At 37.5% G+C, this 16,160-nt stretch overlaps 1 protein-coding gene across 1 annotated transcript in view; it reads right to left on the bottom strand.

Moving 5' to 3' along the window:
• LOC129569247 (laminin subunit alpha-1) overlaps positions 1-15,385 on the bottom strand; it is a 29,935-nt gene extending 14,550 nt beyond the window's left edge. The window contains exons 1-14 of the mRNA XM_055447918.1: positions 14,614-15,385; positions 10,168-10,520; positions 4,909-5,151; positions 4,474-4,740; positions 4,280-4,405; positions 4,094-4,204; positions 3,731-4,018; positions 3,485-3,625; positions 3,207-3,404; positions 2,518-3,086; positions 2,152-2,394; positions 1,901-2,011; positions 1,540-1,720; positions 1,148-1,325 (exon numbers count right to left, since the gene is read on the bottom strand). Of these exons, the coding sequence (XP_055303893.1) occupies positions 1,148-1,325; positions 1,540-1,720; positions 1,901-2,011; positions 2,152-2,394; positions 2,518-3,086; positions 3,207-3,404; positions 3,485-3,625; positions 3,731-4,018; positions 4,094-4,204; positions 4,280-4,405; positions 4,474-4,740; positions 4,909-5,151; positions 10,168-10,520; positions 14,614-14,971 (3,367 nt within the window). The 5' untranslated portion in view covers positions 14,972-15,385. The remainder of the gene's footprint in view (positions 1-1,147; positions 1,326-1,539; positions 1,721-1,900; positions 2,012-2,151; positions 2,395-2,517; positions 3,087-3,206; positions 3,405-3,484; positions 3,626-3,730; positions 4,019-4,093; positions 4,205-4,279; positions 4,406-4,473; positions 4,741-4,908; positions 5,152-10,167; positions 10,521-14,613) is intronic.
• Positions 15,386-16,160: the final 775 nt, after the last annotated feature.

Genomic DNA, 16,160 nt, shown 5'->3' with positions numbered 1-16,160 from the left:
TCGGTCTCGGCTTAAATATGTGTCTGGGTATTGAATCATGCACGAATGTTCACTTGAATACGCTCATACACAACGATTCGACCGTACTTCTTTTCATGCCTTTATATCATTCGGATTCTCTCACTCACACAGGAATTTTGGTCGAATTTTAGAATCTTTGGTAAGTTTTTGCGTGCTGCAGCCGCAGTCTCGGGACGTTGTAAGTAGTCGATTTCATGCTTCGATCGTATGAAGCATAACAAATGTTCACTGTTGACTCAGACGATGAGCAATTTCAGTTTTTGCTCATTTTTCTGGATTTTCTCCGTTCGCTATTCACAAAGCATCGTCACAAATGACGAACACATTCATTTAAATACTGCAATCCAATTTCATAAATTACTGTGGGCTTCTGCGTTTTGAAATGTCTAATTATGCATGCAGAACAATTATTTTTGTCATCGATTGATCTAGCCAACATCTGTCAACCGGGCACAAAGTAAACGCAATCACAGCTGTTTCATTGAGGCAAAAATTGCTCATAGAAAAAGACAATTATGAATGAAAAGAATTGTTTAAAAATATATTATTTTATGAATGAGAGAGAGAGAGATTCGTTGTTCGTGGCGATTAATTCGCTTTCATTCACACGACAAATACGATTTGCTGAAAAAGTAATTCAAGATCGGATTGCAATTTTTGCCAACGAAACGATCGTTATTCATGTACCGTGCATTACTATATGGATGCGAAAATAAATCACAACGCCTACTCGTGCCAGCCAACCAACAGCCCAGCCACATTTCACGACGCATAGAATTACGCATCAGCGGTTTTCAGTCTCTAGACAGTCTTTGACTACATGAATCCAAGCGTCTGTTGCATTTACTTTAATTTATTTACCGCAACACACACACACACACACACACACACACAGCTCTTGTTGCTTCCCAAACATTTTCGCTATTTTCAAGTGGCATCGATTCCACTTTCTCAGATCATAAAACCGCACTTTTTTGTCATACACTCAAATAAATTTGTCAGTTTTATAAGCTCAGTATATCACGATGGTAAATTAAGTCTCTCTCATTTCAGTGTATGGTTTCGTTTCGCATTGATATACAAGTTGCTCGCTTTAAAACGGAAACGATTGAAATATTCAATTTACCTTGACATCCGTCCGTTGAGAGACCATAGAATCCCTCCACGCATTCGTCACACCGCAATCCTTCGACACCCATTTTGCACGGACACTGGCCGCTGTGAGTGTCACAGAAATTCTCAATCGAACCGCTGCTATTGCAATTGCACGCTGGGCAACCAAGCGAGATGTTTGCGTATCCAAACTGTGAAAGAAATGAATTATGGGAATATTAGCCATTGGCCGTTAGTCATTTTAAAATATTTTGCTTTAATAAAAGAAAAGAAAGTTCATGAAAATTTCTGATTGATAAAATCAAAGTTGAAATTGAAGAAAAAAAATGAGATCGACAACAGGATATCTGTGTGTGGATCAATATCGGAAAACATCACAATAATATGAACGAAAACGATACATACCGCACACTCGTCACATTGATATCCATCATAGTTCTTTTTGCATTTGCATTGACCACTTTCTCTATCGCAATTGTTATCCTCTGATCCTTCGCTTTGGCAACGGCATAGTTCACATCCCTTTGCTGGATTTCCGAAGAAGCCTGACTTACATTGTTCACATCGCCACCCTTCCGTGTTTCCTCTGAAAATATACACAAATGAAACAAATAGTAAATACAATTCAAATAATTGAGCAGTTACTTTGTGAGAATAATTGAAAAAATGTTGGAAATTAATTTATTATTTAATTAGATTAATTAAGTTATTTCATAACACAAATTCTTGAGAATTGTTAAAACAGCTTTGTCAAATTAATACTCACTGGCACGTAACACATTTACCGGTAATAGGATCACAAGGTCCTCCATTGCATTGGCATTTTAAGCACTGTGAAGATAGTTTCGTTGGAACTCCATAATATCCATCGGCGCAACTGAAAAGCACAAATAAGTCGAATTGAAAATTTGAAGCTGCGGATTGAGCTGCGATCATAATGTGATGTTAAAAGATGTATTCTTTTCCAACTGTATTGACAAGTCAATTGACCAGTCGTAATTTAAGAAAAATGTATACCTTTCACAGTGGTCTCCAATGTAGCCTTCTGGACATTCAGTGCAAACATAGTCGTTGTTTTGATAGGAAATCAAACTGTAGTCACTGGTAACTTCGTTCTGTTGATCAAACGTAGAGTCTCTCAGTTGGCAAGTTGGTGAAAAGTTATTTTCGTCATTGAGCAACGGACAGGCACATCGTTTACAATCAAGCGGTGTTCCTAGTTTGGCATTACCATAGTAGCCCGATGCGCATGATTCACATCTATTTAGAAAATAAATTTCAATGCCAAAATGATTGAATAATCGAAATGTATTGAATGTTATTGCTGTTGATTAATAATAAATGATTAAATTGACAAATTAATAATTGCAATTCCAAGTTTACCTTTCACCCGTTGTGTTATGTGTACATTCGCTGCACTTATTCGCTGTCAAGTCACAAGATTCAGCATGACCGTTGCATGAGCATGGCAAACAGATACCCAGTTGAATCGATGTGGTGTTCTCATATGCCCGCACATAACCAAAATCACAGGATTCACATGACAATCCAGTGTATCCTTGCGGACAAGTGCATTGCTCCACCAAGTTTGATCGCAATTCATTTTTCGTTCCTTTGCTAAATTCCAACGAAGCACGAATCAAAATACTTTCCGCTTGATCCGTGTGGAACGATCCGCGTAGCATGACACTTTCGATATTACTTAAAATTGATAGAAACTGCGATCGAGACACATGATCACCACGATACTCATTCTGTCGAAGTAATCCGCTGTTCTCCGATATTGTCTGTGGCATTTGATACCATCCATGCTCTGTTAATTGAATCGAGATCGTTGAGTTTGTTTCCGAAAAAATTTCATCTCCGATGGCAATTTTCATGCCATTTACACCGACTATGATTAATGTGGGACAGAAAGTTGGTTTTCCACTAGTGTCTCCTCGGACAACAATCTAGATAGAAAAAGGGAGGGATCGATGATGAAATTTTATTGATTACATTTTTTTCAAAAATTAAATCATACTTTTGTGTTTTAAGCTCTACATCTTATTTACATAAAGAAATCAACTTACCCAAGAGATAGTGAAAACAAAATTGGAACCATAGCTTTGTAACTTATTGCCGCAGTACAAATCAGGTGCAAGCCAATATATGGATTCCGACATTTCGTACATGTTGAACACCAGAAAGCCGGTTTCGTTATCTTTCGAAGGATACAAAATGTAAGAACGCGAAATGTCCGTTATTTTCCAATCTTCCATTGTTTCATACTGAAAAAATAGAATTGAAAATAAAATCATTTCGATGGCTCGGTAGTGAACGACAATGAATAGGCTCATATTTAAATTACCGTGTTCGTTACAATGTTACTACTTTCACAGATATTACCAACACCCGAGCAATAACATTTCGTACAACCTTCAGGATTTAATTCTGATAGTCCAAAATATCCTGGCATACATTTGTCACAAAGTTCGCCTTCGACGTAGAGCTATTGAAATCGAGAAACAACAATTCGATGAAAAAAAATTTGTTCCGAAATTGAAATATTAATTTTGTAACAAATTAATAAACGTTTTAATGAGAATTAAGTTACCTTGCACTGACAATGCGATTCGCATTCACCGCCGGGCATTGTTCCACGAGAATTACAAGGGCATTGTGTGCAATTTTGTCCACTGAATCCTGGCGCACACTCTGCGCACTTTTTTCCCGCGAAACCTCGTTTACAGGTGCATGCGCCTCCGATACCTGCACACGTTCCAATCGTACCGATTGGATTGCATTCGCACGGAATACATGGTTCTTTTACACTGGGCGAAACTCCATACGGCCGATAATAGCTACTGATACATTTTTCACAATTAATTCCACTCGTTAAATCCTGTACAAAGTAAAATACGAAAGAAAAAAAACATTGACAAGTGATCGTAAGCTTTATACTAGTCAGCCGTTGTACCGTGCAGTTGAGACAAACACCGCCTCCACTATAAACGCCATCTGTGTTAATACTTATGCCACGATGATCGACCTCTGGATTATAATAGCATTCGTTGGAATGTCCATAGCACTAAATAAATAAAATTTCAATGAAGTACAGATTGCTTAATTTGAAACGAAAAAAAATATGAATTGAACTACAAACCTCACATTTTTCGCACGCATTTCTATCAGTTGATGTGCCTTGCTTGTACGGTTTTTGATTGTACAACGGACAACATTTTTCACAATTTACACCACAAGTATTGTGGGCACATTCACATTCAATTACCTAGCAGTGATGGATTTTTCATTAAAACTTATTTTATGACTCTTTAAAAGATGGCTTTTGATATTTACCTCATCATCGTTATATAGCTTCGCCTGTTTTGCGTGTCCATTACAGTCAAGACGAGCGCCGATCTTGATATAACGTAACGAGTAAAAGCTTCGTTTATTCAGCTGATCGCGATCGACAAGCCATTGAATGCTATTGGACGATTGTAGCGTTGTGTGCATTCCTTGGAAACGAAATCTTAAATATCGCGCCAACGTGAAATCAAGCAAAGTGGTTGGTATCACTTTTGTTTTCGTTCCTGGTCGTCCTTCCAGTACTTTTATGTGAATCTACATTTGATGAGAATGTTTTCAAGAAAAATCGAATGGAAAGATTAAAAAAAAAATGGTGTTATTGAGTTCAATAGTTGGATCAAAAATAATTTTTTTCAATGAGAATTATTTGACTTGAAGCTATTTAAAAAAAAAATGTTGAAATATTATGAAAACGAAACATACTTCACCGTTTTCCAAGGGTACCGCCTTCGAAAATTGTGTGGAACAGATGATTTGATCATCTGTTTCGAGTTGGTATGGTTCATTTTGACCCGGAAGGTTGTATCGTTTTCGACAGTCATCGTCATTCACGCCAAAGTATTGCCATGGAAAATACTCATATCCATCAAATGACCGTTCCAGAACCCAAGACGCTGGTCGTGGAGAAACTGCCGCTTTGAGCGCTATGAATATCACTTGGAAGTTCTGGAAATACGAATGTTGTTTTGAATACAAAATTTTAAAAAAATCCGAATATTTCAATCGTTTAGATAAATTGGTGGATTGTGTTTTTTTATTACTTCACAATGTAATTTCATGGAATATATTCAAATTCCCCAATTGATGTGTTTATCGACTTGAGAACTTTGTGCTATAAAATTGTTTATCGACTTCAGAAAGTGAATTCTATCAACTATCGAGCACCGGCTGTATTCAACACTAACAAAGCCATATCAATAAAATGTTAAACTCGTGGTAAAACTAAAGTATTTTCACCTAACACGAAGTTTCTATTGAACATCGATAAATCTATTGAAGCAATAAAAAGTGTACATAACTAATTTCCTATGAAATCTTTTCTCTCAAATCAATTTAATTTTATCAGCTATGAAATCCTTTCTCCGATCTCTTTTTCTTTTCGTTATACAAATCAATCGAAATCGGATGGTTTCATTGAAACTGGTTATTTATTAGATCGTTTGTATAAATTGGATGAGCAGCGATAAGGTGCAATGGAACCCCTTTTGAAAAAAAAAAACAAATCAAACGCAGCCAGAAAGATGTTGATAGAGAAATGGGGAAATAATGTACGGCTGGATCAATTAATTTTGTTATACTGAGATAATAATCGAACGTGACTCTTTAATTTTCCGCTTTGTTAAGACGCCGACTTTAATGAATTGACCGTGTAACACAAATTCCTTCGCTTACACTTCAGTCCGGACTATGTTGGGCTATGAATAAGCCAATAATTTAACAAATGGCTTGGATCTGAAGATCGTTTTCCTGTTTACGTCGATATGAGAGATATAAAACGGAGGATCCAACCGAATACATTGTGTGCTATCGTCGTTAATGTGTATTGAAGTACAATACATAAACTAGGCGGCGATGAAACGCCATATAAGCAACGATCTCAGATTGTATTTTATCATACTGTGATCCAGAGCGTAGGTAAGTAGAGCGGAGACGTTCCAGCAGTGCGTATTATTAGTTTGCCTATAATATTTATTTGGATTGGTGGTTTTAATAAAAGGATTCGCTTCTTTTCTGGTTCGATGCGTGCGCTTTGTTCTTATGGAATGTTTTTTTTTCTTCAGAATGTTCGTTGCGTTTGGCCAAAGTAGACGATCGATCTTAGTGCAGTGGATTAAATTGCACATCCAATTTCGGAATACACGGAATCGTCGATAAAGTTGTGCAATTATCGAACACGCAAACTGCCGCCAGTGGCAGCAGAATAAAAAACCAAATCCAATGCAAAGTAAACCCATCCACCTCTTTTCTTAGGACACAGCAACTGTAAAAGTTTGTTTGTTTTTTTTTCCGTCAGCTCGCTTTGAGTGTGTTTGCGTCGCCAAACGATGAAGCGCAGTAAACTATTTGTCTCGAACGGTACCATTTTTGGTTGCATTACCAAATATAAACCATTGAACTGTTTTTTATTTTCCTTCATTTGCCCGTGTGTCCACTCGAGCGCGCAAGTCGATGTCTCAGCGCATTCAGAATGTAACGAGCATAATCAACGTGATTTCAAAAGTTATTGTCGTTGACGCATGTAACGAAACTGAAAGATTCAAACCAAAAAGCCAAACTGAACGTGCACACACACACACACACACTGCACGGTATAGTTGTGCACGGCATTTTTCTTATGAAATAAAACCAGTGATATATTTCTCCTCATTATTTTTATTTGCGCTTGTGTTATTGTCCACGTTTATGTTATTTCTCTTACTGTACGACATGCAATTGATGTATTGGACACATGAAAATATCTCTCTCGCATTGTATGGAAGCGTTTTTGTACTCGTGCGCTCGCGAGAGAAAATTTGTATTCATCGCATTTCATTTGCTTGATATTCAGCCAAAGAAGAAAAGAGCATTTTTTTTCTTATTCGTCTTATTTTTTTCTTCTTTTGCTGTCTTTCGTCTCTTGCAACGTCGTTGTGTTCATTAGTTTTGTTGATTTTTGTGCTGCTTGCTTTTCGTTTAGCACATCAATCGTATTTATTCATGTAATTTTAAAGTTCAATAAGGCACACAGTGAATGGGAAATGACAAAAAGTGCATATATGGCGTTTACGTTCGCCGCATTGTTATTTGGACCGCGCGCGGTCTCATTTGATACATTGGCATACAGGAATTTCGAGCCGAGCGAAGATTGAACGAGGAACACACACAATCACACGTACATAAACACGAAACGAAAGAGTCTGGACTGAATAAGAGATCAAAAAAGTGGTTTCATTTTTACTTCACGTAGCCCATATTAGGCAACATAAAGAAAACAAACAGATAATTCAATCTTCCGTCTGTTGAATTACCGAGCGACGTGAGGAAGAGAGAGAGAGAGATAGAGAGATTGAGAGAGGTGAGAAGATAAAATAGAATTGAATGAGAAAGATGTTTCTATTTTTCTAAATGCCTAACACACAATAGTAATCACATCCCAAGAACACGAATATTTTACAATATCAAATGCGATCATTTACTCATTTAAAATGCCATGCCAGAATAATCTCGGGATTTTTACAGGGCAATAAATTGCCTGATTTTCATTTGAAACAAAATAATTTACGATTTAAGTGCACATATTCCATTTTTATGATGACAAACTAATTCCGACACATCAACCGGGATATTCCCATCTCAGAAGTGGCTGAAAACCGACAAAACGGAAAAATATGCGGCTTTTTCATAATTCTTAGAGTTTGCCAAATGGAATGGTTACATGTCTCTGATATCTTCATTCGAATTGTTCTGATTGCCATGAAAAATGACATGTGGCAAAATGTGAATTATGGCGAGGGAAAAAACCGAACAATAATATCAATTGCACGAAGATTGTGAACCAAAGAGCAAAAAAACTGCTCGACGGAATGCGACAAATGTTTTCACGGCCCGATTCGACAACAACAAAAAAAACGAACAAGAACATATTGTTGCTATTGGCATGTGGTTACTGGTTAGCAATAATATGTCGAATTGGCAGAAATATGTTTTTCATAAATGTCCATTGGAAATATTTCCCTTTTTTATGGCCTTTTCTTCTCTCTCGCAAACGGAGAATAGCAACGTATCCGAGGCGATCCATTTGTGCCTATTTTGAATATATAATGTTCGCGTTTTTTTTTTGTCTAAATTACTTGAAAAACTGCCTACTTCAATACAAATATGCCAATGACCATAAATATTATGAAGGTATAAACCGAGTGTATGTATGTTCAGTGTCATTTGCATTTGGCGTTATCACTTCTTCAATGGGCACATTTGAGTTCTAAAAATATATGTAGTAATTTCTGGGAAATTTTCTCTGGGACTTTATTTCAAACGTCGTACCGGTGGCCGGCATCCATTCCATACGAATGTTTGCAAGATCGCCACGCTGTCCAATACAGAAGGAAAGCATTTAAAACGTCGGAATATTACCAGCGCAATCAATTCAAAACTTATTTTACGACCGAATGCCTACTCTCTTATGTGCCATGAATGATCAAGAGCCGTAAAATTTTGCAATTAGTATTTATAAACATTGTATGGACATTTGAAATGTGTTTCTTTTTATGCAACGACTTACGATATCAATGCGCACAATCTTCTCTTCATCCGAATAAATTTAACAGTGATCAGTTTTTTTGGAAATGAGATTCGAATTCGAGAATTCCAATTTCACGAATATCGACGTGGAGGTTGTAGATTTAATCTGAACAATTTCAAAATAAATTCGCTTAAAAACGTTTGGTAATCCGAAAACATACAGAGCCACATGATCCTCAGTCGTCGGTCAACAGACGAAATGATCATTTGGGCTGTCTTAATATTTATTGAAATCTGAAAGCAACGGGGTACTTATTTTGCGTCCTTTGTGTAAGAAATAATCATTTCTTGTGCGCACAAAAGCATTTCGAATAGAATGAAAGCGGCATAAAATGAGTGACATATGATTGTTCATAAGTATTTCGACTTCCGTTTGCATATGAATGAGAAAAAAAAAAAAACAAAACCTTACATTTGCATTCATGTTGAGAAAACCCTTTTTCATTTTAAAAGCAATTGATGTTCATGCAATCGTGAACGACTAAAATGCTATCAGCAAGAGAGTAGTTATGGGAGTGATTCAATGCGACAACTGATAATTTTAATGATGAATCCCATTCAGTAGTAGTTCAATCAATTGCTTCACTACACTTAACATTACAGATGTTCTTTTTTTCGTATTCCGCTGTGCCTGTGCTTGTGTGTGTGACGAGTAATTTTATTTGCGATAGGCCATTTCAGCTGGATCGAGAGAGTTTATATGAAAAAAACGAATGAACGTACATTTCGAAATCACGCAATTTGATATTTTTTTAATATGGCAAGCGCGTGCCTTAATTCGTCCACGGTAGAGAAAGATAGAAGAGGTGTAAAAGGAAATTGTGAAAATGAGTAAGCGAAGTCTAACATCTGGTCGTCGGAAAGCAATTTTTTTTTCTGCCCGTTCTCCATTCCTTATAGAAATCTCTGCAAAAATTCAAATTACTAAAAACACACATGCAAATTCTCAGATATATGTTACGTTTGCAAATCAAATGGCGAAGCAGCAACGAAAAACGGAGACGAAAATAACATCAGCGAAATGGGCAGAATGAAGACAGAGAGAAAAAATAAACAGCAACCGGCGAACGGATTGAACATTAAAATACGCACAGATACTGCACATTGACATCGAGCAGCAGCAGCAGCAGCATTCGGTGAAATAGAGAACCTGAAATCGTTATGATTTCGATGCGGTGTGTCGAGAGTCGGTGTGTAGCAGAGATTGTCTTTCGGTTTTCTCTGTCTGACTATTCTACGCTGTTTTTTTTCGATTGTTTTTCGATGCAGTCATTTATTTTATTTTCACCTTCCGCTGCTGCTGCTGTCGCCGTCACCGTCACCCGTGTAACACGGTATACAGTTAATCGGGGCTTTGGCATTCAATCCAATTTATCTATGTAAAATCTGATCCCTACAAACCTGTTTTAAGTCCATCGTAATAGTAATATATTCATTTTCTGCACCGCTATTTAAAGTCGGACTTTGCCACCATTTCTGTGATCCATCAATAACATAGTCAATTGGGTGTTGTCGATCAGCGTCATGCGAATCACAAACGCTGCATTTTGGCTTACGTTGCCGCTGGGGATGTGCATCGATTGTGTGACAAAATTCCTCACGATGGCTTTGACCACAGGTTGCATTCGCATGTAGAATAGCTCTCGGTGCAACGTTCACGACTGGTGGCCAGAGGCCAGCCTCGTTCGTCTCCTCATCGTCTTTATTATTATCAGCATCGGATGTGTAATCCGCGTCGGACACTACTTGAAATCCTGTAAAAATTAATTGAATCCCTTCTTTATTTCAATAGATAGTTAGTCGTGAACGGTTTCTTTTTTTCGTTCACATTTTTCTCATTTTAGATAAAACTAGTAAAATAAAGAGCCAAAGAGAAGGAGCAAGAGGTAGAGAGACAGAAACAACGATGGCAAATGCCTGTGATTAAAGTAAATTGCTTGAAATGTCTGCATAATTGAATCGCAATCTGCGATCAAGTAGTACACGATAGTCGTAGCAAAATTACAGACGGTAAAGAGATGCGGGAAATGAGCATAATTGTGATTCCTAAATGAAGCGTCTTACATTTACAGAGTCGAATGTAATGGAATCCGTAAATTGTATTGTCGATAAGAGCATTGAGTGTTTGTAACCTCGGCGCTAACAAATCACTATTTAAAAGCTGTTCAACGCAATGCCAACTTCCACTTCTCAACTTATTTAAGTTGAATTGATAATTGGCAATAAGAAAACATGAAGATACAAATTATTCATTGGTGCAACACTTACTGAATCCGTTTCAAGTTTTACATCTTATCAAAATTCTGTTGCAGCTTTCGAGAATGTAGCGCTGAGAATTTTCTTCTTTTTTTTTTGTTTTCTCTGTATCGAAAGAGAAAATAACACGACAGAACATTACATTTGCCTCGTTTACTGTTCCGCTTTGAAATGTTACGTCTCAATGTTTTGAGTGGCTATAGATCAACGGGCCGAATGTTACAGATATGCAAATTGACTTCATTTTTTTTTTAAATTGATTGGCATCTTCTGATTCTTTTTGTTATTTTCGATATGCCGCATTAGCACTTCAAAAAGAGGATGAAAAATAACTTATTTTGCGCCTTATTTTTTTCCACCATACGAACGATGTGGCTATGAACAAACTACTGTGAAACGAAAATTTGATGATGGATTGAAGCTGACTAAATAATCGAATTTCACACGCAATCATGTAATTTAACGCAATTAAAATAAATCTTGAGTGCCGCCACGCCGAGGCGAACACACTTGGCCGCAAATATTGCGGTGAACACCGCACTTGAATTGATCACAACTTTGGAAGGAATTCGTTTGATGGCCAGAGGCCAAAGGGCTTCGAAGAATCTTCTGCCTCGTTGCACGATGAACATTCAATAAATATGAATTGGCGATTGTATGCAACATGAACACCTTGTGTTCTATAATTATAACTTCAATATCTACGGGAAGCATGAACAATCCTGCAACACTCTATGAACACACGATTTTATTGAACACGAGCAAATCAAATGCCATAGAATGCGATGTAAACAAGACAATTTTAAAGAGTGAGAAAAGAAGAAACGAAATCCTGTTTCTGGATCGTTTCAAATAACTCTTTTAAAATTTGAAGAAATTCCACGTGAACGTTGCTCCGTTGATACTGAATCCCTATAACATTCAACGATTTCCGGAGGCAGAGAAAAATCGATAAAATAGTAAACATCTATTTCGTGCCGAAGATTCGATCCGATGCGCCAATGTACACAAAAAGTCGTTAGATGTCGAATTCGATAGGAATAATTGTAATAAATATCAATTAGACATACGTCTCGTTCTAAAAGGTTGGCGCTTCTTTTTGTTGTTCAATTTATTGTTATAATATTACCGGTTTGCTTTAAACTGCATGTTCACGTGAACGCATCTCATGCTTCGATCTCTCTCTCTCTCTCTCTCTCCCACTCTTGGAAAATGTGTGTTTTTTTTTTTGTTCGCAACGAGGATAAAGACTCATTTTCGGTTTGTGTGGCACAGACTCTCTCAATGAGAGGATCATGTATGTCTATAGAATTTCAACGAAAACCCACTGAGCTCGTCACTTTTATATCGGTCCGAACAAGATATTCTATAGAAATTTTTATTGCCTCAAACAGAAAAAAAAATAAAAATAATAAGAGTGACCGAATACGTTCGGTGTAACACAGGAAAAAAAGATGAGCGTAAAAAACTCATCGACAAAAAAAAAACGAATAACGAACGCAAAACAAAAATTGAGAGAGTAAGATGAAGTGAGCCTCGAACTGTCGACTTGACTGTGTGATGCAGCTCGGTGGTGATCGCTTCTTTCTCTCTCTCTCTTTCTTTCACTCTCGCTGCGCAGTTTATTCAATATTGCCCGAAGTTTCAATGAAATTTGAGATGCACACCGCCACTTTCGTTACAGGTTTGCGTCTAACTCGATTACCTCGACAACCAATCCATAGTTGTTTTGTTCTCCTTTCGTTATCAAGCGCTTTGTATGAAGAAGGGATCAAACTATTTAGAAGAGACTCAACTAATTGTGAAAAATTTGATAGTTTTGCGCATCTCTAGTGCATTCTCGTTGTTAGACGACAAAATAAAGTTTCAAATGAAATTTTCCCATGTTTCGACATAGAACGGCAAAGAAAGAGTGAGAGAGAGAGAGAGAAGAAGAAAAAGACATGGGAAGAATGTTGTATCTCCTGTTTTTGACACACTTTTTTTTTGTTTGAACGTTTGATGTCTTATCGCACCGTAATTGGTGTTAAGAGAAATAGAGAAGGACAGAAGGAACGAAAACATATTGCCACTACCTTTTTTAACAGCACTTTTATGGCTTTCAAACATACACACACTTCATCTTCTCTACCTTTTGGTATTTTTTGAGTGCATTTTTGCCCATGTGTGTTATGCGAAGGCAAACCATTCAGAAACAATGCAACTGCAAACCAATCCAAACAATAGTTAATGCACACACTGTGAAATGTTCGGGGCATGTAATTTTCATTCTTCTCTCTCTCTCTCTCTCTCTCTCTCTCTCTCTCTCTCTCTTTGCGTAGTGGTTTTTGTTGTTGTTTTTTCGGGTTGTTCTGCATCTCTTTGCAAATGCGAGAAATATGTAAAAATGAATTGTCTCTAAATCATTTATCGAGTTCAGTTGTTTTGACTCTGTGAAACGGTGTTTTGCTCTTTGTTTGCTTTTAGTTCTTGTGAACTGGTTCTCTCTCTCTCTCTTTCTCTGTCGAGCTCAAACAACTGTTTTTCTATCTAATATGTAAATATTTACTTGCAAAGAGCAATCTTGATAAAATACAAAAATGGAAAAGTCAAACAAGAAATGTTCTTAATTGAAACTGGATCGTGCAGCGTGCACACAGAAAGTTCAAGCGAGCGAACTGTATGGCTGGCTGGTCGGCCGGCTGGTTGCATTTGAAGGCGCTCGCTTGCTTGCTCTTGCAATGGATGCAAGCATTGCATTGAATCGATAGATAAAATGGAACACAGAGAAGGTGCACACATTTTGCCGAAACACAAAATTAGTGCTTTGAATGTTTATTGTGTAGAATCATAAACGCAAACGTCTCGACTAAAATCGGCTGAGATTTTCTATGCAATTTATTTATTACATGCAGCAAAACAGTGCGATTAGACGAGGCTGTGTCCGATTGCAGAAGCAAAAGTGCACAAAGTCAGAGCAGGCGAGCGAGCGATAGCGAGAGAAAGAGAGAAATTGCCTTAAATGAGGAAAATCGACTCTCGGTTGGCACAACAAATTCACAATCAACTCGGTTTTTCTACGTTCCAAGAATTTATGATTATGGAGCCGGCATGATGAACTTGTACTTTCTTATTGCTCTGTTCTTGGTCTGCTCGTGTGCCCATATAAGATACATGCAATCGCATAGTACTCACACGTAATATGCACACATAACATACGCTTTTCTTAATTTGTACCACCACTGAAAGTGCAACGCAAACATATATAGTGCGCGCGCGTATATGGCCAATGCACAATGCACATGCCGAACGAAAAACGCATAATTGCGAGGCTCCACACGCTCATACTATATATTGTCGACAATTCAGTTTATTTTCTCCCATGCGAAATTAAACACAAACACACACACAGCACATCCAAATCATTGGATGCATTGGGATTTTGCCGTCTCCTTAGTCATCGTCACAAACAGCAACACACAATGTTAAAGAGAAGGACAAAAACTCATTTCGCGCAGATTAAAACGGTTCGTTATTGCCTTTGATTGTGTAATGAGCAAAGAGTGCAAAGAGAAAAAAAAATTGATTTGTTGTCTTGACTGAATGAGTTACCATTTTTGTTATGACGGTTACGTTGACCCCGGCGAAATGTGTTCGTTTTTTTATAGCTGCTACCCATTTTACGACGTCTAAGTTTTGTACGACGCACATTTTTTCGATCGACCGCACCAAAAGGCACCGACTCACCATTCGATGGCTCATCGGATAACACACGAAGTTGATGATGGTTTGATGTTTCAACATCATTTCGTAAACTATGCCGATAATAATGGCCATTCAGTCTACGGCTTTCAACCTGCTGATTTTCAACTTCATCATTATCCCACGAATTTTCACAATAATGACCAACGAACAGGCACACAAACACAAAAAAATACTTCCAATACATCTTCTCGCTCAAGCCATGCATTTTATTTTCACACAAAATTTTTCGACGCTATTTTCATAATATTTTCAAAATGAAAAAAAAATTCCTTAATTTCTATCACTATTCAAGGTGTTTTCACTTTTGCACTGACAATCACTTTGAATTCACTTCGAATTCACTAGGATATACGTCCAAAAAATGGGCCATTCTCACATGATTTTGCAACACATTTCTGTTTCTCTTCGCAAGTTATCGCATTATCGCCACTTCCTTAAATAAACAACTTTATAACCACTGTCAGAATAAATTTAGTTTGCTTGAAGCGAAATCGATCGGTCACGATTAAAAAAGGACACATATTCCGTACACTACCGAGAACCGATGCAAATCCAAACAACGTTAAATCAATACGAATGCGCAAACGCAACCGGCACCAAGTACAACTCACTGAAGACTGAATGCGAGAAAATGTGATCGAGAGCACGGCCATAGGCTTGCAGCATGTTCGGTGCAGTGCGTCTGACGGTCGGTCGATTGGTGCTTGCGATCAAGCATACGCAGTGGCAAAACCAACGAGTACAAGACGAAAAGAGTTTGAAAAGAGAATACGCGTGATTTTTTTTTTTAGCTAGATCAGGATATGTTTTGTTGTTGCACTGCTGTTTTGAGTGTGTGTGTGCTTTTTTCGTAGTTTCTTTTGTGAAACAAAACAAAAATCTTTACTCGTTTCGAGTCTATTTGCGTTTGTTCGTCGCCTCTTATTTATACATTGATTTTCTTCTCAGTGCGCTATTTCACATATCTTCCTGCTTGCTTCGGCTGCTGAGCCTTTAAGAATGCTCAATGTCTTGCCGTTCGATTTGTGTACATTTTTGCGCGCGCAACAAACATAGACTAAAGCATTTTGCTCGCGTTTTTTTTTCTTCTTCTGTATACGTTAAACAAATGTGCTGCTGCTGATATGTGTTTAAAGAGTGCGTTATGTTTATCAAAAAAGAAAAAGACCGCCAGAACAGCAACAGAAGCAACAGCGTAGAAGAGAAGAAGAAAAAAAACGGCAACAAAAAAGACGAATCCGCTACCGTTGAGTGAATGGGACTTTTATGAATCTAATGTTCTTGGCCGAAGTGACTCAACTCGATTGCCCTTCATGCGAACATTTTGATGCCGCTTCTACCGTTGAACTTCTACACCATGAATTACGATTACAACTCCCAGTCATCATTATTTA

The sequence above is a fragment of the Sitodiplosis mosellana genome, unplaced genomic scaffold (genome assembly GCF_009176505.1).
Source record: "Sitodiplosis mosellana isolate CC-2019 unplaced genomic scaffold, AAFC_SMos_1.0 Smas_scaffold_30, whole genome shotgun sequence".
In the NCBI taxonomy this organism is placed as follows: Eukaryota; Metazoa; Arthropoda; class Insecta; order Diptera; family Cecidomyiidae; genus Sitodiplosis; species Sitodiplosis mosellana.
This window is presented reverse-complemented; position numbering and strand designations above follow the sequence as displayed.